The sequence below is a fragment of the Ranitomeya variabilis genome, chromosome 8 (genome assembly GCF_051348905.1).
Source record: "Ranitomeya variabilis isolate aRanVar5 chromosome 8, aRanVar5.hap1, whole genome shotgun sequence".
NCBI classification, from domain to species: Eukaryota; Metazoa; Chordata; class Amphibia; order Anura; family Dendrobatidae; genus Ranitomeya; species Ranitomeya variabilis.
In genome coordinates, this window is record NC_135239.1 from 88,262,247 (window position 1) to 88,284,628 (window position 22,382).

The 22,382-nt window shown below is 48.7% G+C and overlaps 2 protein-coding genes across 5 annotated transcripts in view; one reads left to right on the forward strand and one right to left on the reverse strand.

The window, feature by feature from the left end:
- CLCC1 (chloride channel CLIC like 1) overlaps window positions 1–22,382 on the forward strand; it is a 233,456-nt gene that overhangs the window by 122,056 nt on the left and 89,018 nt on the right. The gene's annotated exons all lie outside the window — the stretch shown is intronic.
- Window positions 1,438–22,382, reverse strand: part of GPSM2 (G protein signaling modulator 2) — a 54,132-nt gene continuing 33,187 nt past the window's right edge. For 3 of the 4 annotated variants that reach the window (XM_077278346.1, XM_077278343.1, XM_077278344.1), the window contains 3 exons: window positions 15,328–15,487; window positions 14,422–14,639; window positions 1,438–3,523 (listed from right to left, as the gene is read on the reverse strand). In XM_077278346.1, coding sequence (XP_077134461.1) covers window positions 3,356–3,523; window positions 14,422–14,639; window positions 15,328–15,487 — 546 coding nt within the window. In that variant the 3' untranslated portion in view covers window positions 1,438–3,355. The remainder of the gene's footprint in view (window positions 3,524–14,421; window positions 14,640–15,327; window positions 15,488–22,382) is intronic. The other variant, XM_077278345.1, reaches the window with a different exon arrangement.

Below are 22,382 nucleotides of genomic sequence, written 5' to 3' on the forward strand. Positions count from 1 at the left end.
GGGTTTTCCCCAGCATGCTCGGGTGACCTCGGAGTATTTGTTAGTGTTCGGAGATTATGTTTTCATCGCCGCAGATGGATGATTTACAGCTACTAGCCAGCCTGAGTACATGTGGGGGTTGCCTGGTTGCTAGGGAATCCCCACATGTAATCAAGCTGGCTAATAGCTGCAAATCATTCAGCTGCCGCGATGAAAACTTAATCTCCGAGCACTAACAAATACTCGGAGGTCACCCGAGCGTGCTGGGGAAAACCCGAGCAACGAGAACACTTGCTCATCACTATATACACATTGTTCCTGTTTTTTGTTCATTTTGCCTCCCAAAAATCTGAATAGAAAGATGAAAAAGGGTCACGTGCCAGAAAATGGTACAAATAAAAAAAATCAACTCGTCTCGAGTGCATAAGAATTCAGTCTGAAACTTGCTAAATTTAAAATTTTTTTGACAAATTTCCATTTTTTTCACAAAAACGTAAGTCAATTTTACCATCATCATGAAGTACAATTTGTCATAAAAAAGAATATCAGAATCACTGGGATATGTTGAAATGTTTCAGAGGTATAACCTCAAAGTGACAATGATCAGAATTATAAAGATTGGCCTGGTCATTAACGTGCAAACCACCTTGGGGAGTAAAGGTTAACCAATAGGGCATTTTCTGATGATAGCTTCCCATTAAAGAATGCTCGCTCTCATATAATGCCACATAGTGTTAATAACAAACACCTTACTATTTTTGCTATCATGAATTACTATGATTTTTTTTTTTTTTTTTTCTTTAATAACATTATGTGAAAATAAATTAGACAATAAAAAAGTCTGCACAGGATTAGTGTTCTATAAACTAGGATTTTATTTCTGGTCCACAACATTTGAAAAAAGGTACATAAAAAAAAGCAAATTAGTGGTGTAAGAAAAATCAAGATTTTACCATTCCCCCCCCCCCCCCCCCCAATCTCAAAATTGCATGAAAACTATTACACAAGCAGAAATTAAAACCCGGACCAGGCAGAACACTGACAGTACCGGCATTTCCCTAAGCAAAGCAGCTCTTATAAGGCAAATATGCTATAGAAGAGGAGACTTTACTGAATAAAGTGTACCTGTTGGTAGAAGTGATGACACCAGAGTGTCCACACAGCAGGCAGTGGGGGAGGACTGCAAGTAACAGGACGACATTTCAGGGGATCAAGAACAGAAACAGATTGACGGATCTTTGACCAATTTTTTTTTCAACATAGAAGACAATTGCGTTGCCCACAGTGTGATGTCACACACTTGTGGGACGGCTACCCGTCTTAAAGGGAATCTGTCTTCAGCCTCATTTGCATAGCTATTCTAATGCTGACGGACTGGTCATGTAAGGCATTGCTGGACTGGTCTTTGGAAGAGCTATATGCACATAGAAAGAGTTTGGGGGACATCGTACTGACAGATTCTCTAAATTAGATAGACTTAATTGACATGGTCAGTGTCTATGGATCACCCCAATTAGTTGGATATTAACCCCTTTCTGCCATCGGACGGAATAGTGCATCCGATGGCAGAACCCGTGCTTTGATGCAGGTTCCGGCGGCGAGTCCACATCAAAGCTGGGACATGTCAGCTGTTCTGAACAACGGACATGTGCCTGAAATAGGCGCGGGTGAAATCACGATCCACCCACGCCTATTAACTAGTTAAATGCCGCTGTCAAACTCTGACAACAGCATTTAACAAGCGCTTCCGGCCAGAAATGCACGCACTGGTGACCCCCGTCACATGATCGGGGGTCATCGGTGCGTCGGCATGACAACCTGAGATCTCCATAAGACCTCTTTGGTTGTGGATGCCAGATTGCTATGAGCGCCACCCAGCGCCATCAGAGCATCGCCTCTATGTAGCAGAAGTGATGGAGTTGTGGCAGCTTATAGTCTCCCATGGAGGCTATTAAAGCATGCCAAAATAAAAAAAAAATGCTTTAAAAATATGAAAAAAAAACACATTAAAGTTTAAATCACCCCCCTTTCGCCCCATTCAAAATAAATTAAAAAAATAAATCAACCTTACACATATTTTGTATCAAAATTGACCGACCAATAATTATAATTAAAAAAAAAGGATTAACCTGATCGCTAAAATGGAATAGCGAGAAAAAAAGTCAAAATGCCAGAATTACATTTTTGGTCGCCACGACATTGCATTAAAATGCAATAATGGGCGATCAAAAGAACGTTTCTGCACAAAAGTGATATCATTAAAAATGTCAGCAACCAACTCAAGATCACGAAAAATGGAGATGCTACGGGTAACGGAAAGTTGCACAATTTTTTTTTTTTTTTTTAAGCAAAGTTTGGAATCTTTTTCACCAGACAACAAAGAACCTAGACATGTTTGGTGTCTATGAACTCGCAATGACCTGGGGAATCATAATGGCTGGTCAGTTTTAGCATTTAGTGAACCTAGCAAAAAAGCCCCCCCAAAAAAAAGGTGAGTGTGGGATTGCACTTTTTTTGCAATTTCACGGCACTTGGAATTTTTTTCCCGTTTTCTAGTACACGACATGGTAAAATTCAATGATGTTGTCAAAAAACAAGCCCTCACATGGCCATATTGACAGAAAAATAAAAAAGTTATGGCTCTGGGAAGGAGGGGAGTGAAAAACGAAAACACAGAACCGAAAAAAGCTCCAGGGGTTAACCACTATGAGATTTTGAAAACAGGAGACCTGAAAATTCAAAGTCAGTACCATGGTTTTGCCTCAAGGTGGCACCCACTGAGCAAAGCAGGTATAAAACAAACAAACAAAAAAAAAAAAAGATTAAAACTACTTCTAATCGCCAGATAAGAATATTTACATATTAGTCTTTAGTGCTTTAGTTTATGGTCTAGATTTTCCAAGAAGTGCAATGGTCTAGCACAAAACTGACTGTGCCAGGCTTTCACCCCACTGAACCAACCCCTTCCCCTATTTTGTAAAGGCATAGTTTAGAACAGTTAATAAAATACACACAAATATATACAGACATAGAAATACAACCGTCCACACAGAAAAGCTGTACAGTATGAGCAGGCGAGGTTGTCTGCACCATAGGAGACACTATGTATGTACACCTACAGGATCTGAGGCCCTGGTAGCCCAGACATTAGAGATGCTAGCCAAATCTGTAGCATTTGTCCGAAGCATCGTCCTACAATGGCAGTGTTTCAGGTTTTGGGTCAGTGTTGCGCCATCTAATGACTGGTGGGAACTGTAATACTGGAAATGCCCAAACACATGAAGTAGAAAAGGTACCTTGCAATGGTTCTATTTTACAGAAGAGTATACACATTACAGTACTATGAAAACCCTGATTGTTTGTTTTTTGTTTAAATCTAGTTTGAGTTCGGTCTCTTTAGGTGTGAGGATATTGTCACCCTCTGTTCATCCATTCGCTTGGCCTGTGCACGCAGAATAAGACTGAAGAAGTCTTCATCTGGGACCGTAGGACCTTTTTTGGGTGGGGGAGGAGGAGCGCAACGTTGGTCATCTAATCGTGATCCCTTGAAAAAAGAAAAGCATTGAAGAAAAACATTAGAAAAAGGATTACAAATTAACCATGTAAATACGCGATGTGTCAGCACTCATCGACTAATGTGTACATGATCGCAAATATTGTCACAAATGTTAAAAACCTAAGTTACTTAGTTATTTTTTAATCAAAAGGCCCCAAAAACATCCAACCACGTCAAGGTGACCTTTCAAAATGGATGGACCCTAAATACTAAATGTCTTACCTCTCTCTGTGTGGGTCTTATTTTTTCTTTTGTACAGTACATATCATGGGTTGTGACCCCCTCCAGAGCTCAGCACTCTTGTCCACCTCTCTTTCCCACATAAGGTCTTAATTGCGAGCCACGTCTGGTCTCCTTTTCACTCCAAATTCTCATGAGGCTGGTTTTGCACATGGAAGGGTAAGACCTTTAGTTTTTAGGGACCATCCATATTAAACGGTCACCTTGGCGTGATTGAATGGCTTTTACGCTCTAAAAACCCTAACAAAATAACTTTACATTTTTAACATTTGCAGCAATATTGGAGTTCATCTATTACTTGCTGGTGCATCGTGTATGTACTGTATATGTTTGTATATTGGCCACATAGCACATTTGTGCACCCAGGCATTCATTTAATACTAAAAGTGAGCGGGACACATTTTTTTCTTTTGTGTAGTACAAATTAACCATGTATCATGGTACTAAAGCACAAATGGACAATTTAGAAAACTGCTGGTATTTTTTTTTTTATTATTTAGGAACGAAACAACCTAAACACCACAAGTGTATAAAGCCATAGATTAGACATATTTTCCAAAACATCTAATGTGATTAAGAATCCACATTGTGACTTTGTTTTGTCCAATTTTCATATTAACATAGGAATGAGAAGGAGAGCAAAGAGAGAAGAGCAGAACTTCAGACATGAAGAAAAAGACAAAGAGATGAGTAGAATGGGGAGAAATGAAAGTGTACAGCAAAGAAAAGAAAAAAAAAAAAAAAAAAAGGGATTTGGAGAGAGTTACCCCCAATCCAGGCAGCCATTCGAACAAATACCCAAATGACATTCAAGTCTGAGGGTCAAGTTGCCCAAGTCTACCATATTCACTGGAGTGCTTGCGTTCCATCCAATAGAACCTTGTTTTATAGAAGACCTCATATCTACTGTAAAGAGAAGTCGTCAAGCCCTCCATGTACATTAAATCATTGACCTTAGAAATACAGAGGGACGGGCTAGGTGGATTAGCTTTCTCCCATAACAGTGCAGTATAAGCTGTGGCAGCAATCACCAAACATTTTAGCAGAGACCGTTTGTAGGAGGAAACGGAAGTCTCACAGAGCTGTAGAAGGAATAGTTCAGGATCCATTTCAGATGAAATGCCTGTAATCGACCAGATAATCGTTTTCACTTTGGTCCACAACGTTGTGAAACCGGACAGGACCAAAAGATATGAAGGAAATTTCCCTCACCTAATCCACATCTCCAACCTTTAGGGTCAATAGAGGGGAACATTTTGTTTAAGCCAGAACCCTGTACCACTGTGAAAGAAGCTTGAAATTCCCTTCCTGAAGCCGAGAATTTATCGAAGATTTATGCACCAAGGACAACACCCTTTCCCTTTGTTCCATGGAGAGAGTGATGCCTAAGTCCTCAAGTCCTCTTCCCATTGTGTTAAAAATCTGGGGGGAAGCTGATCCATTGGGTTAGTTAGAATTGAGTGTACAGAAGAAAGTGCATGACGAATAACCCCCTCACCCATACAAAGAGTTTTAAAAGCAGAAAGGGATCATGTGTATTGAGCGTAGTTTGGAAGGGAGTAAACAAAGTGACTGAGTTGGAGAGAACGACATGTGCCCAGTGGCAAGGGGTCAATAATAGCTTGAAGTGCCTCTAATGAAGGCCAATCATTATCTGCGCCAATCTGGAAGGCCATAAACTTTCCCTGAGAGATCCAAAGTCTGAAAACAGGGTCTGCAGACCAGGGGAGAAGTCTGGAGAGCCGATAATAGGCAATAAAGGAGATAGAATGAGAAGGAGAAGTTTGCGTATCTCTGGAGCAGCGATAGAACGTAGCAATAATTGTAGGACGAGATTTCACCGATGTTTGGGAAATGGAAGGTAACCAGGAGAGAGCGACTATAGTGAAAAGCTTTCTTCTATTTGTACCCATGGCGTCACCGAAGTGTGCCTGCACCAATCTATAACGCTAGACATAGGAGCAGACAGATGATACATTTTCATATCCGGAAGGCCCAATCCACCTAGACTTTTTGGTCTACATAGGAGGGATCGCTGGAGTCTAGCTGCTTTACTGGCCCATAGGAAACCTATTTGTATGTAAGTGCTAGGCACTTTAATGGGGACAGTTTGAAAAATAGGGATTTTTGTGTGTACTCACCGTAAAATCCTTTTCTCCGAGCCACTCATTGGGGGACACAGGACCATGGGTTATGCTGCTGTCTCTAGGAGGCTGACACTAAGCTGAGACAAAAAAAGGTTAGCTCCTCCCCTGCCGTATACACCCTCATACTGGCTTCCAGACACCCAGTTCAGTGCAAAAGCAGTAGGATAATAACAATAAAATATGAAGAAACATTAGAATATAACATGTCAAACAAACAGTCAAAGACCAAAAAATGTAACGAGCCGCAAGGCTACCAGGGTGGGTGCTGTGTCCCCCAATGAGTGGCTCGGAGAAAAGGATTTTACGGTGAGTACACACAAAAATCCCTATTTCTCCTTCGCCTCATTGGGGGACACAGGACCATGGGACGTCCCAAAGCAGTCCCTGGGAGGGAAACAATACAACCAAATAACTCCGTGCACCATCTGACTACAAATGCGCAACAGCCGCTTGCAGAATACGCCTGCCAAGGGCCGCGTCCGCAGAGGATTGGATGTGGACATTGTAATGCTTTGTGAAGGTATGCAGGCTGGACCACGTTGCGGCCTTGCAAACCTGCTCCGCTGTTGCCTGGTGCCGGATGGCCCAGGAAGCACCCATCGACCGAGTGGAGTGAGCTCTAATCCCCGCCGGGATAGGGCTGCCCCTGACCCGATAGGATTCCTGGATAGCAGATCGAATCCATCTGGCTATCGTGGATTTAGACGCAGCCAAACCCTTTCTGTGACCCTCAGGGAGCACGAAAAGGGCATCCGATTTTCTGAAATGAGCCGTTCTGGAGATGTACCTTCTGAGGGCCCGTACGACGTCTAGAGTATGGAGAGCCTTCTCGACCCTATGCTTGGGCTGCGGGCAAAAAGAAGGGAGGATGATGTCCTCGTTAAGATGAAACGACGAGACCACCTTCGGAAGAAAAGCCGGAGAAGGGCGTAAGACCACTTTGTCCTGATGAAAGGCTAGAAACGGTGCCCGGCAGGACAAGGCGGCGAGCTCTGAAACCCTTCTGATGGACGTCACCGCTACCAGGAAGGCAACCTTCCAAGAGAGGACAGAGAGCGAAACGTCCTGAAGGGGTTCGAACGGGGGTTCCTGAAGAACCCCCAGGACCAAGTTGAGATCCCAGGTTTCTATCGGCATCCTATAAGGGGGAACCACATGGGAGACTCCCTGGATGAAGGTCTTGACTTGGAGGTTGGCGGCGATCCTGCGCTGAAACAGCACGGATAACGCTGGACCTGGCCTTTGAGGGAACTGAGTGCCAAACCGGAGTCAAGACCGGACTGAAGGAAATTCAAGATGCAAGGGATAGAGAAAACGAGCGGAGGAAGCCCTCGGAGCCTGCACCATGAGAAGAAGGTTTTCCAGACGCGGTGGTAAATGGAGGCGGAAGACGCCTTACGAGCACTTAACATGGTGGGAATGACCTGCTGAGAGAAACCGGCACGAGTTAGAATCCAGGTTTCAACAGCCACGCCGTTAAACGTAGGGCCCCTGAGCTCTGATGGTAGATCGGTCCCTGGCGAAGTAGATCTGGGCGGTCTGGTAGCCGCAAGGGCACGTCGGCTACGAGCTGGACGAGTTCCGCGTACCACGCGCGACGAAGCCAGTCTGGAGCGACCAGGATGACCGGAACTCCCTCCGTCTTGATCTTTCGGATCACCTTCGGCAGTAAGGGAAGAGGAGGAAACACGTATGGGAGCTGAAACTGATGCCACAGGAATATCAGCGCGTCCACTCCGATGGCCTGGGGATCCCGAGAACGAGCAACAAAGTTGTGAACCTTGGCGTTCAATCTGGACGCCATCAGATCCACGTCCGGGGTCCCCCAGCGAAGACAGATCTGTCGAAAGACCTCTGGGTGGAGTTCCCACTCCCCCGAGGCAAGGCCCTGGCGGCTCAGGAAGTCCGCCGCCCAGTTCTCGACTCCCGGAATGTGCACCGCGGAGATGATGGAATGGTTGATTTCGGCCCAACGAAGGATGTGAGAGACTTCCTGCATCGCTGCCCTGCTGCGGGTACCCCCCTGGTGGTTGATGTAAGCCACCGCCGTGACGTTGTCCGATTGGACACGTATAGGGTGACCCGCAAGCAGGGTGTGAAAGTGACTCAGGGCAAGTCTGATAGCCCGAATCTCCAGGATGTTGATGGGGAGACTGGATTCCCGACCTATCCAACGGCCCTGGGCAGAGTGATGAAGAAACACCGCCCCCCAGCCGAGGAGGCTGGCGTCGGTAGTTACCACTAACCAGCGGATCGGGAGGAAGGACTTCCCCTGGAGAAGAGATGGACCCAGGGTCCACCATATGAGGGATTGTCTGACCCGCGGAGACAGCGGGCAAGGACGGTCGAGAGATGGGAGACTCCTGTCCCAGTTGTCCAGCAGAGCCTGTTGTAAGGGGCGGAGATGGAGTTGAGCGAAAGGAACCGCTTCGATTGCTGCAACCATCTTTCCCAGGATCTTCATGGCGAACCGAATGGTTCGCGGGCGAAGATGACGGAGTGTTCGGGCTCCCTGCTGAAGCGCTTGAGCCTTGGACCGAGGAAGCAAAACCAGCCCCCTTGAAGTGTCCAGGATCATTCCCAGAAAGGAGATCCGACGGGCAGGAACGGGAGAGGACTTGTCCAAGTTGATCAGCCAGCCCAGGCGCGAGAGAGAATCCAGGGTAATGTGGACGCTTGACTCGCAGGTTTGGAAAGACGGACCCTTTATGAGGAGATCGTCTAAGTAAGGTAACACGACGACTCCTCGCGAGTGAAGGATGGCCATGACAGCCGCCATGACCTTGGTGAATACCCTGGGCGCTGTAGCAAGACCGAAGGGTAAGGCCGTGAACTGGAAGTGGTCGTTCAGAATGGCAAAGCGGAGGAACCTTTGATGAGGCGGGAAAATAGGGATGTGAAGATAGGCATCCTTGATGTCTATCGAGGCCAAGAATTCCCCTCTTTCCAACGAAGAGATGACCGATCTGAGTGATTCCATCCTGAAGTGCCGGACTCTTACACACTTGTTCAGGATTTTCAGATCCAAAATGGGGCGCACTGTTCCGTCCTTTTTTGGCACTACGAAGAGGTTTGAGTAGAAACCTTTGAACCTCTCGTGTTCCGGGACCGGAACAATGACCCCGCTCTGGCGGAGGGAGTGGATAGCGCAAAGAAGGGCGCGAGACTGAGCTCCCGAGCTGGGGAGACGAGAGGGGAAAAACCGGGTTGGAGGAGGAGAGGAGAACTCTATTTTGTAGCCCGACGATACCAGGTCCCTGACCCATCCGTCTTGAACGACGGAGAGCCAGGCCTGCTGAAAAAGGAGTAGACGTCCGCCTACTCTGGTGGTATCGACTGGCGCCGTTCCCGAGTCATTGAGACGGGAATCTGGGAGGTCTGGAACCTCTGGTTCTGGGCTGCCTAGGTTTTCCGCGCCAGGAAGGGATCGGCCTGAAGGAGGGGCGAACGTCTCTGTCTGTGCGAGCGGATCGGTCCGATCTGGGGCGACCGGTAGGATTGGACCAGGCTGGGCTGGTACGAAAGGACCGAAAGCGAAAATAAGGTTGACGCTGGAAAGCCGCCTTGGGCCTCTGTTGGGGAAGAAACTTGCTCTTTCCTCCCGTGGCGTCGGAAATAAGCTGGTCAAGTCTTTCGCCAAAAAGGCGCCCGCTTTGAAAAGGGAGAGAGATCAGAGATTTTTTAGAGGAGGAGTCTGCGCGCCACTCTCTGAGCCAAAGAGTCCTTCTAATAGCGATGGCGTTAGCGGCCGCCGATGCTGCGCAATTCGCCGCATCAAGAGATGCGTACATCACATAATCACTGGCCATGGCTAACTGCTTAGCCAGGTCCGCCATCTCAGACGGGAGGTCCTGTTCGTGAATAGATTTCGCTAGAGCATCCGCCCAGGAAACCATTGCCTTAGTCACCCAAGCCGCGGCGAATGAGGGGGACAGGGAAGAGCCTGAGGCCTCATACACTGAGCGAGCTAGGGAGTCTAGTTGGCGTTCAGTGGGACTCTTAATTGAAGCGCCGTCCGGGACTGAGAGAAGTGTTTTAGAGGCCAGGCGCGAGACCGGAGGGTCTACTATAGGGGGATCCGTCCAGTCTTTCACGAGATCTGTTGAGAAGGGATGCTTCGATACCAGATCCTTCTTACCCGAGAAACGTTTATCTGGACGCTCCCTGTGACGCTTGACTATATCAAGAAAAGCTGGGTGAGAGGCAAAAGTCTTGTGGGAACGCTTGGTTCTGGTAAAAGAAACCGCGTGTTCCGGAGCGGAATTAGGGTCATCATCCACCCTAAGCGCGTGATTGACTGCTACAATGAGGGAGTTAACCATAGCTCTGAACTCCGGAGCCTCCGGGTCCAATGATACCTCGGACTCATGTTCAGAGTCTTGAACGCTGCGAGCCCCCAAAGAGGGTGAGCGAGAGGTGGAGCTGCCAGAAACTGAGTGGCGAGGTGAACGCCCAGGAGAGGTAGTACGGATCAGTTTTCTGGACGACCGTGCCTCTATAAGTGGAGAGCGGCCCCTGCTGGTAGACGAATCCCCTGCTACGTAGGGATCCCTTAGGACCTGTAACGGATTGCCCCGTTCCCCGGGAGGATTTTGAATGGATTTGATGGCGTTGGCTAAAAAATCCACGGACTGCGAAAGTGAAACAACCCACGGGGAGGGGCTAGGTACACCGGAGTCGGTGGCGGTGGAGGGCTCCTGGGCACCTGGGGCATCGCAGGCAGAGCAGAGGGGAGAGCTTTGAGGGCGGGGAAGTGGAGCCTGGCAGGTGGTACACGCAGAAAAAAAGGTCGAATGCACCTTTGTGGATTTCTTAGTCTTAGACTGAGACATGGTGTAAACTAATGCCAGGGGCTAGCCTGATTCCCTGGGAGGGGAAGCGAGAGCGAGACTGCAGGAGAGCGCTGACGGTCTCCTTACCCTGGTCCTGTGTCCCAACGAGGAAGAGGGAGGCGGCAGGAGAACTAGGCGACAGCCGGCGTGCACAGAGCTGCACGTGGGGGACGCTGCAGCTGGAAGACCTGGTGCTGCGGCGTGCATATGAGATCCAAGATGGCCGCCGAGACCTGGGGGAAGATCTCGCACACAGCGAGAAGCGCCAGGACGGGTGGGTGGAGCCACGTGATGACGCGAAAAGGGGGCGGAGTCGTGCGATGACGCGAAAAGGGGGCGGAGTCTAGCGAAAAGGGGGCGGAGCCTAGCGAGAAGTGCCACTAGAGGTGGGCGGAGCCGCGCGATGACGCGAAAAAAGGGGGCGGAGCCTATCGGGAAGCGCCAGGTTCCCGGTCGTCTAGGCCGAAGCCGGGGACTAAATTTGTACCATCGGCCTGGCGCGCTGCCGCTGAAGGCCGCGGTATCAAGAGGCCCAAGAATAAGGAGTGCCACTAGAACATGGGGAGCCCTCCGGACCGCCGGACCAGTGACCACCCCCCCTACCCCCGAGACACTTACCCTGATGGAGCAGCGCACCGGGACTGAGGTAATTGGGGTGGAAGACAGGGACGGTGCAGGGGATGGGAAGCCTCCATCCACCAGCCCCAGAAACGGGGGGTGGAGAGGAACCGTCCACCCCTGAATCAGCCGCATGCAGTGGTGATGCAGGGAATATCGCACGGACGCCACGGGTACTAGTGCCTCTGTACAGCCGAGGGTGAAACCTGGTGGACAGGGCAGTCCGGCATAAAAAGGCCTGGCTGCAGAAGAGGGTACTGGAGGAAAACACCAGTGCTCGTCTGGACTAAGTGGGGAGAACGGTGCCCTTCTAGGGAAAAAACCGTCGCCCCAAAAAAGATCAGCTCAGGCAGTGGCTCCCACGTCGCAGGAGAGGATACGGTGAGGTGAAACTCCCGTGCTCGCCTGTTGTTGGTTCGGGGGAGATCAGACCATGAAAGAATCCGTCGCCCCCTTCGTCCGGAATAGATTAAAAAGAAAAAATCCATGAGAATAAAAATCAGTGTGCCTCCTACGGACACTAAGCTTGAACTGGGTGTCTGGAAGCCAGTATGAGGGTGTATACGGCAGGGGAGGAGCTAACCTTTTTTTGTCTCAGCTTAGTGTCAGCCTCCTAGAGACAGCAGCATAACCCATGGTCCTGTGTCCCCCAATGAGGCGAAGGAGAAAGATATATGTGAGGGAGAACATTCATTTTAAGAATTTTGCATCTGCCAAACCAAGTAAAATAAAGTTTAGACCACTTTGAACAAACGTTAATGTTCAGGAGCAAAGGTAAAAAATTAAGTTTGAAGATGGAATTCATATTCAGGTGAGAATGCCTGAATACTTCAGGGTCTGAGATGACCAACGAAATTTAAATGAATTCTGTAATGAGGAAACTGACTTCATTACGTTGACTTTAAAATTAGACAAAACTGCATATTTTTATAATTCCAACATCAAGCTGGGGAGAGATACAATCGGGTTAGTAATGAAGAATAGTAGGTCATCCGCATAAGCTGCAATGTTTTTAAGGGCTATTTTGAATCTTTAGACCCATATTATCTGGGTTGGACCAGATACACCTACGGAAGGGCTCAAGAGTGAGGATAGAAATTAGGGGAGAGGGAGCAGCCCTGCCGAGTGCCATTTGCAATTGGAAATATCTCGGTGAAAACCCCATTCACCCACACACAGGCGGAGAGAATACTAGAGAGAGAACCGATCCACTTTAGCATGGAGCTCTGCAACCCAATAGATTTCAAAACCTCATCCATGAACACTCAGTTCACCGATCAAAGGCTTTTCAGCATCTGTGGATTAGAGCATCAAAGGTGCGTCATCTAACGTGGCTCTATAAATGAGATTTAAGGCCTTAGTGGTGTTGTCGCTCGCTTCTCTGCCAGAAATAAATCCCGCCTAGTCAGGGTGAATAATGTCTCCGAGCAAGGGCGCTAGTCTGGTTGATAGAATTTTGGTAAAAAGTTTCAAGTCTACAATAAGTAAAGATAATGATCGATAGCTGGAGCACAGGATCTTTACCTACTTTATGTATAATCGTAATGTTGGCAGTTAGGGTACCGTTACACAAAACGATTTACCAATGATCACGACCAGCGATACGACCTGGCAGTGATCATTGGTAAGTCGTTGTGTGGTCGCTGGGGAGCTGTCACACAGACCGCTCTCCAGCGACCAACGATGCCGAAGTCCCCGGGTAACCAGGGTAAACATCGGGTTACTAAGCGCAGGGCCGCGCTTAGTAACCCGATGTTTACCATCGTAAATGTAAAAAAAAAAAAACGTACATACTCACATTCCGGTGTCCGTCAGGTCCCTAGCCGTCTGCTTCCCGCACTGACTGAGTGCCGGCCGTAAAGTGAAAGCAGAGCACAGCGGTGACGTCACCGCTGTGCTCTGCTTTTACTTTACGGCCGGCACTCAGTCAGTGCGGGAAGCAGACGGCTAGGGACCTGACGGACACAGGAATGTGAGTATGTACGTTTTTTTTTTTTTACATTTACGATGGTAACCAGGGTAAACATCGGGTTACTAAGCGCGGCCCTGCACTTAGTAACCCGATGTTTACCCTGGTTACAAGCGAACGCATCGCTGGATCGGTGTCACACACACCGATCCAGCGATGACAGCGGGAGATCCAGCGACTAAATAAAGTTCCAAACGATCTGCTACGACGTACGATTCTCAGCAGGGTCCCTGATCGCTGCTGCGTGTCAGACACAGCGATATCGTATGGATATCGCTGGAACGTCACGGATCGTGCCGTCGTAGCGACAAAAGTGCCACTGTGAGACGGTACCCTTAGTGCATCTTTGGGAAGTGGAGATACCGAGCAAGCAGATATGTTATTGATGGCAGATAAGAAGGAGCGAATGAGACGAGTATTTTGTAATAGATCAGAGGGAGACCAACTGTACCTGAGGCTTTATCTGAAGAATTCTTGACTGCAATTTTAAGCTCCAGCTCAGAGATAGGACTCTAGGGCAGCGATATCCTCACTCTTCAATGAAGGGAGGCCAGGGCTTTTTAGATAATCATGAATGCGGTTCCAGAAATCTGCCCTGGCAGAGACAGAGGTGGACTTATCTATAGGAGCATAGAGAAATGCAGAAATCCTTAAAGGCACAAGCAGTGTGTTTTGGCGGAGTTGCTTTACCGCCTGAGGGGGTGCTGGTATTTCTTAATGAAGTTATGCCCTCCCTCATTGTGCCCCTTCCCCCACTATGAACAAGAATGAGACAGAATCTTCAGCAGTTAAAAGAATGAGACATAGTGCTTACAAGGGAGTCTGTTATCACGTAGACTTGCAGGTTAGAAGAATAGAAGGAACAAGGTGAAGAGGAAGACCAGCAACCTGATGGCTTCATACTATCAAGGTAGCTGCGGAGAAGACTATGAACTAGGGTTGCACAAGATCGATCTTCCTACAGATCGTTCATCTATCAAGTCGCCATGGCTCATCATCAAGCCTAAAGACATTTATTTATTAAAAAAAAAAAAAAAAAAAAAAAAAAGACTTGCAGGACGTTCTATATGATCTATTTACCTGGCATTTGACCAGCATGTCAAAGAAATCATCATCTGGCTCTCTGTTCTCAGTGGTCATCAGGTGGCCCAGGACGGAGTTCCTGTGCTGTTGGCCGATTCTCAGACCAGGTAGATTGCTGAAGCTGGCTCTCTGGTCATCCAGCCTCCGACTCTGGGAGCTGGCTAGGAGGTCCAGAAACTCATCCGTGTGAGGGGATACAACAGACGCAGATAAGGCTGCAGAGAAAAGGAATCACAAATCACTGACCAGACAGTTAAGAAGTAGAGTCTGCCCATTCCCTTTATGCTCCACTTCTGGCATTGGCTTAAAGACTGAAACAGAGTAGAACACTTCTGCTGACAACAGCCGGCTTATAATGGGCTCTCGCTGGAGGTAAATACTTTAGCCTGTTATAGTAGGGTTAATATTTCCACAATTTGGCTTCACTGAAGATCCCTGTAATCTGATTTGGGGTCAGAACAATACAGATACAACACTTTGTTCACACTTTTTTCTCTTCCAGTCTGAAAAAGAATTAAAAGAAACCTGATCCCTTTGTTAAAGGAAATGGGCCGAAGCCTAATAGACACATTCTGTACAAATAGAAGACACCAGTGTGAACAGAGTCTTTGGTGGTCAGTTAGCCTCCATTATGTCAAGTCTCTCCTTAAAACATCAGGTTTCTACCAATTTGGATGTGTTATTTTAACACCACGCATTAAATCAAAATATCCAATCTCTTCCTACCATTATGCTTATTTTTGTTATATCAGGAACATAAATATTGAAGGCCACCTATATGTAACAACACTATAATCACCAAGTCAAGTGATGGGAGACTACAGACACAATCTCGGTGTGCTGGAAGAAATGAGAACTGTAATATACAAGTGCAATATTTCACATAGTTTATGAGGAACGTACATTTTCTCATGGATTTGGGAGGCGTTGATGTAGCGGTGGGCACGCTCAGGAGGTTTCTGCCTTGCAAACTGCACCTCTGATCATCCATTCGGTTGCTTTGAAATCGACTCAAAAGATCAAAGAATCCTTCATCTCCAATACTGTCTGGAGCGGCAGACTTCTGGAAAGAAAAGATATATCAGTTAATACAACACAAACCAGTCCATGGAACGGTGCAACATACACTGAACCCAGCAAACTGGCCTGTAAGCTGGAGTTCATTTTAGACACCAACAGTTCACAGAGCAAAGGAAACAAGTGCAGAGGACTCCGGCCCCACCATGGAATAAGGGCTGCAGAGATGAAGAAATGTTATGTCTAATGTCTGCTGCGGAGATATTAGCTTATAAAGGTTAGATTCTAACTTCCACTATAACCAAGGGGGCGTTAGTAGAAAGTCTTTGAGGGGGGTACCTTTTTCCCTGCATGATATTGCCCAATCATAAGACAAAGAGGTCATGGGAGGAAATAAAATGTCCTCCAAAAAGCTTAGAACAGGTTCTCTCTATGTGAGAAATGTAATGACAGCCCTGCTCTCATCACTGATCTCACTGCCGTCATCAGTGCTTACAAGTGTAGGAGGAGAGTTGAGCAGAGCTGTGTGTCATGGTAAACACTAGTGATGAGCGAGTATACTCGTTGCTCGGGTTTTCCCCAGCACGCTCGGGTGATCTCCGATTATTTGTTAGTGTTCGGAGATTTAGTCTTCATCACTGCAGCTGAATGATTTACAGCTATTAGCCAGGTTGAGTATATGTGGGGGTTGCCTGGTTGCTAGGGAATCCCCACATGTAATCAAGCTGGCTAATAGCTGTAAGTCATTCAGCTGAGGCGATGAAAACTAAATCTCCGAACACTAACAAATACTCGGAGACCACCCGAGCGTGCTGGGGAAAACCAGAGCTACGAGTATACTCGCTCATCATTAGTAAACACCTCTTGCAGCTCTCATCTCATGGCACTGTCAGTGTGCACTTAGGGGGTGTAAAGTAGAACTGTGTGGTCAGTTGAGGGCTGCAGAGTTGTTTCTCGTGGCCGATGTACTCCCTTCCCCCACCACAGCCAATGCTGGCAGTGAGTTTGGTAAGGAGAGCAGAGCTGTGTGTGTCATTACATGTCTCACATAGAAAAAGCCTGTTACAAGCATCTCTGGTGGCCGTTTTATTTTTTCCCCAGCATGATACCTCCTGCTTGTGATTTGTCGTCATCATCATACAAGGTGAAAAAAAAAGGAGATTTTTGTGTACTCACCGTAAAATCTTTCTCTTAGCCTCTAATTGGGGGACACAGGACCATGGGTGTTATTCTGCTGTCCACTAGGAGGCGACACTATGCATAATCTGAAAAAGATTAACTGTGGCTCCTCCTCTGCAGTATACACCCCTGGACGGCATCAGCCTTCTCCAGTTTTGTGCAGTAGGAGGAATGTAACATGAATAACATAATTATGCCTGTAAGAAGGCAACTATGTACGAGCTCAAGAAAACAATATGAGAACTCAACAGTTACAACGGCCCGGAAAGGGCAACAGGGTGGGAGCTGTGTCCCCCAATTAGAGGCTAAGAGAAAGAGATTTTACGGTGAGTACACAAAAATCTCCTTTACTCTGTCACCTCATTGGGGGACACAGGACCATGGGACGTCCTAAAGCAGTCCCTGGGTGGGAAGCAATGGACGAATATTGTACAGACAGGCCTCTATACTTAGGGCACCGCCGCCTGCAGAACACATCTACCCAGGCTCGCGTCCGCTGAGGACTGGGTATGAACCCTGTGGTGTTTAGTAAACGTGTGTAGGCTAGTCCAAATGGTCGCCTTACACACTTGTTGTGCCGAAGCCTGGTGCCGAATGGCCCAGGAGGCCCCTACCGCCCGTGTAGAGTGTGCCGTAATACCAGCTGGAAGAGGAGAATTCTTAAGGCTGTAGGCCTCTTGTATGGTGGATTTGAGCCACCTGGCAAGGGTAGCTTTGGAAGCTGGCAGACCCTTGCGGCCGCCTTCCGGAAGGAGGAAAAGAGAATCAGACCTCTGGAAGGACGCAGTTCTAGACGCGTATATACGCAATGCCCTGACGAGGTCAAGCGTATGCAGGGCCTTCTCCACTCTATGAACCGGGACCGGACAAAGGGATGGTAGTGAAATTTCATCATTGAGGTGGAAGTTGGACACAACCTTCGGAAGGAAGGATGGGATCGTACGAAGAACTATCTTGTCCTGGTGAAAGGCCATGAAGGGCCGTCTGCAGGAGAGTGCTGACAGTTCAGACACCCTGCGTAGCGAGGTGATTGCCACCAGGAAAACCACCTTCTGGGAGAGAAGGCGGAGCGGGACCTCCGTAAGGGGTTCGAAGGGTGGCCTCCACACCCAATTGGAGAAAACCAAGTACTTTGGGTGGGGAATAAGGGAGTGGGGTCTGGCCACGAGATTCGCACCAGGTAAAGAAAGCTTTCCAGGTACGGTAATAAATCTTGGCAGAGGCTGGCTTCCGTGCCCTGATCATGGTTCCAATGATGTCCGTCGAGAGCCCTGCCTGGGTTAGAACCCAGGTTTCAAGGGCCATGCCGTCAAATTGAGAGCCCCTGAGTTCTGGTGGTAGAACGGGCCTTGTGATCGAAGATCCGGGCGGTCGGGGAGGAGCCAGGGGGCGTCTGCTGAAAGTTGAACGACGTCGGCGTACCATGTACGTCTGGGCCAGACCGGTGCGATTAAGATGGTTGGAACTCCATCTTGCTTGATCTTCCGCACCACTCTGGATAACAGGAGGAGGGGTGGAAAAATGTATAGAGGCTGAAACTGGGTCCAGTCCTCAACCAGAGCGTCTGCTCCGAGTGACCGCGGATCGTGTGTTCTGGCCATGAAGTTGGAGACCTTGGCATTGAAGTGGGATGCCATTAGGTCCACATCTGGGGTCCCCCAGCGATGGCAGATCTGACGAAAAATTTCGGGATGGAGAAACCACTCTCCCGAATCTATTCCTTGTCGTCTGAGGAAGTCTACTTCCCAGTTGTCCACACCCGGAATGTGGACCGCCGAGAGAACCGAGCCTGTGTCCTCCACCCAGTGGAGGATGTGTGACACTTCTCGCATCGCCTGGGTACTGCGGGTCCCCCCTTGGTGATTCACATATGCCACAGTGGTGGCACTGTCCGATTGTATTCTGATGTGAGAGGCTGCCAGTAAGTGATGGAAGGCCCTCAATGCCAGGAGGATGGCACGAATTTCCAGGATGTTGATGGGCATGGTCGCGTCCACTGGGGACCACTTGCCCTGTGGTGTAGGTGCACTGCACCCCAACCCTTCAGGCTCGCATCGGTGGTCAGAACCTTCCACTGACCTGTGAGAAAGGATTTCCCCTTTGCTAGTGAAGTTGGCTTGAGCCACCAGTGCAAGGACCTCTTGGTTGACGATATTAGCCGGAACTCCCTGTCGAGAGAGAAAGGGATTCCTGTCCCAGGACATGAGAATGGCTAGTTGGAGAGGCCTGAGGTGAAACTGAGCAAATGGGACTGCTTCTATTGCTGCCCCCATCCTGCCGAGGACTCTCATGGCAAACCGGAGAGATGGAGGGGGTTTGCGGAGGAGGATGCGAACTCCTAGGCGGAGAGCCAGTGCCTTGTCCCTGGGAAAGAGCACTAGACCCCTGGAGGTGTTGTATAGCATTCCCAGGAAGGTCAGAGACTGACTCAGGGTTGGTGATGACCTTTGTAGGTTGACTAACCAGCCCATGCGACTCAGTGTCGATTGTGATTGAGACGCTGAGCTCGCAGTCCTTGAAGGTAGGAGCCTTGATGAGTAGATCATCCAGGTATGGAATGACTACTATGCCTCTGGAGTGCAGGACGTCCATGGTGGCTGCCATGACCTTGGTAAACACTCGGAGCCGTGGCGAGTCCGAACGGAAGAGCCACGAACTGGTAGTGGTCCTGGTCGATTGCGAACCTGAGGAAACTGACGAGCAGGTGCAATCGGTATATGCAGGTATGCGTCTTGTATTTCTATGAAGGCGAGATATTCTCCCTTCTCCATGGACGCAATGATGGACCGAAGGGGACTCCAGCGGAAGTGACGAACCCGTACATATTTGTGGAGTTGTTTTAGGTCCAGTATGGGCCGTACGCTGCCTCCTTTCTTGGGGACTACGAATAGATTGGAGTAGAACCCTCGGAAGCGCACGGCCGTGGGAACCGGTACTATGACTCCTGCTTGAAGAAGCGAGGGAACCGCTTGGTGGAAGGCACGAGCCTTGGCTGGCGGTTTTGGGGGAACAGAGAGGAAGACTCCGTTCGGTGGGTTGGAGGTTGAACACTATCTTGTATCCGGAAGACACTAGTTCCCTGACCCACCTGTCTTCTGTAGTAGGCATCCAGACTTGCTGGAAGAGCAAAGTCGGCCGCATACGGGTGGGATGACTTCCGGGGTCCGTGAGTCATGAGGAGGAAAAAAATCTAAGGTTTACCTCCTTTGGGCTTTGACTGGCCTGCTTTTAACTGCCAGGTCTTGTCCGACCTTTGCGTCGACCATGAGTTGTCCCTGTGTGGGGAACAGTTACGATTTTGTGCTGGACGCGAGACGGACCAGCTCGAGGAATTCCGAAAGGATCGGAATCGGTTTTGTTACACTTCTTGTAAGTTTGTATAGGTTTCAGATGAGGGAGAGAGGTACTCTTCCCCCCCGGTGGCGTTGGATATCAGTGTGTCCAACTTTTCACCGAAAGGTGACCCACTGAGATACGGGAGGTGCGTGAGGGACTTCTTTGAGGCAGCGTCCACTTTCCATTCCGCAGCCAGAGGATACGCCGAATTGTGATGGTGTTTGATGCTATCCCCGCTACGCCCCTTGCTTAAATGAAACGTCACAATTACAAAATCCAACTACTGAGGTTGTATCACAGTGAACCTCCTTTGGGGTATAATTCTTGAACCACTGTCATTGCCCAGTGGTCAAACTGCGGACTGTTCGAATGAGCCCCACATAGCGCTACATGACCTAGGCGGTGTACCAACAATAACCTTTGTTCTTTAACAGTAAGAGCCGCGTTAAAAAACAAGTTAGCAGAGCGGCAGTCCGTGAGCCCAGCCGCAGTCCGTGTGAGCCCAGCCGCAGTCCGTGTGAGCCCAGCCGCAGTCCGTGTGAGCCCAGCCGCAGTCCGTGTGAGCCCAGCCGCAGTCCGTGTGAGCCCAGCCGCAGTCCGTGTGAGCCCAGCCGCAGTCCGTGTGAGCCCAGCCGCAGTCCGTGTGAGCCCAGCCGCAGTCCGTGTGAGCCCAGCCGCAGTCCGTGTGAGCCCAGCAGCTCTGTGTTCCAGCTACATGGCCGAACCGCTGAGCTCACGGATTGGCTTCCGGCCGTGTTGTCTACACGACATCAGGTATATGGCCAATGCCAGGCAGCGGGGTAGTAGCCGTACCAATTGTTCCTTTAGTTTCCCAAACCTATTGCAGTGTTTGTCAAACGTTTTTTATTTAGATGCTAATGACATGCTCAGTGCACCCTGGGTGTGGCTAAGCAGGTCACTGCACCTTCCCACCTACTTGTTTTACCATGTATCTCCGCCATCCTCTAACTCCAAGAGATGCAAAACAAGTAGATGGGAAGGTGCACTGAACGACTCGGCTACACCCAGTGTGCACCAAGCACCTCATTATCATATTTGTTTCATCAGTCATTTGTGCAAACTCCCTTTAAGTAACAGATTTCTGCATCACAAAGGAGATTTGCAAATCAGGACTCGGTAACATATTTACTAGTAATTTCAATTTCAGGTGATAAACATGGAGTTTTCACATATCAACTTTCCATACAGACTTTAAATCAAGGTGCCATCTCATGGCTATTAGCCAGAGGAGAGAGCTGCAAGAGCGAGCAGCGCCCCTTGTGGAGAAATGGACAAACTGCGCGACACCACCCACAGAATAAGACTTCCCCCACAGAATATGTGCTGCTTGCCTCCACCAGCAGTGAGGTCAGGGGCTGGCTTGATAGGACAGCCTCTTGTTATATTGGTGTCTATGAAGACGACCACAGCACCCACTGCGCCAGTGTTTATTGCTGGGTAACACTTACACCTATAGGGGCCGATTCATTCAGGTGCTTACACCAGAAATCTGAGGTAAAATCCTTAAGTCACAATATTTTTTGCGCAAAAATATTGCAACAGTTGGTGTTTCCACGCCAGTCTCAGACAAGTCCACCAATCTAGGCAGGATGGCGTACATTCCTAGTGGACGCGGACATTGGGTGCCAGATGCCCCTGATTCATCAAGTAGCACACACCACTTAACGGGTCAGGAGTCTGCACTCCAGCAAGCACTTCATTACCTAGTGTGCACTATGCCCATCTTAAGGGAACCCGTTATGCAAAGAAACACTATTAACCTGCAAATCCGGGGTTAACCACCTGCAGGTCCCACATTGTGCAGTGGCCGCACTGAGGGCCCTGACAGGCTTGGACTTTCAGTCATATGGGTGGTGCCGGTTTCATCTTCCTCTCTGTAGACAGAGCAGCGGCTGTATCCTCGCCCCCCGCACTGACTATAAGCAGGCCCACCGTGTCACTGTTATACACTTTATATAGATGCAGTACAGCATTAAACGAGTAGTGGATAATAAAGAACCTTCAAATACCCCTGCAAGAGACGTTCCAGCAGCGCAGACAATTTTTAAATGTATGTGTGTGTATAGGCAGAGACTGTCACTCAAGGGCATCGGGTGGAGAGAGGCCACCGGGTATTTGTAGAGAGCGCTCCCTGACATGCCTACGATGTATAAGCATGGCATTAAAGGGATACGCTGGGGAAATAAATTATCCTAATGCTCATAACCTTCACAAACGATTGGGATATCATCAATAGTGCAGTTTCCCATCCTCACAGTAGCTGTAATTCTGTGACGCTGGAGCTGCTCCTTGGTGCTCCCCCTCCATTAGGGGACGTCACACATCAAAAGAACAGCCGGCCCTAATACAGTGCCAGTAACAGTCGGGGCCGGCGGCTCGGTTACAGACACCGCTCTCTATACTCA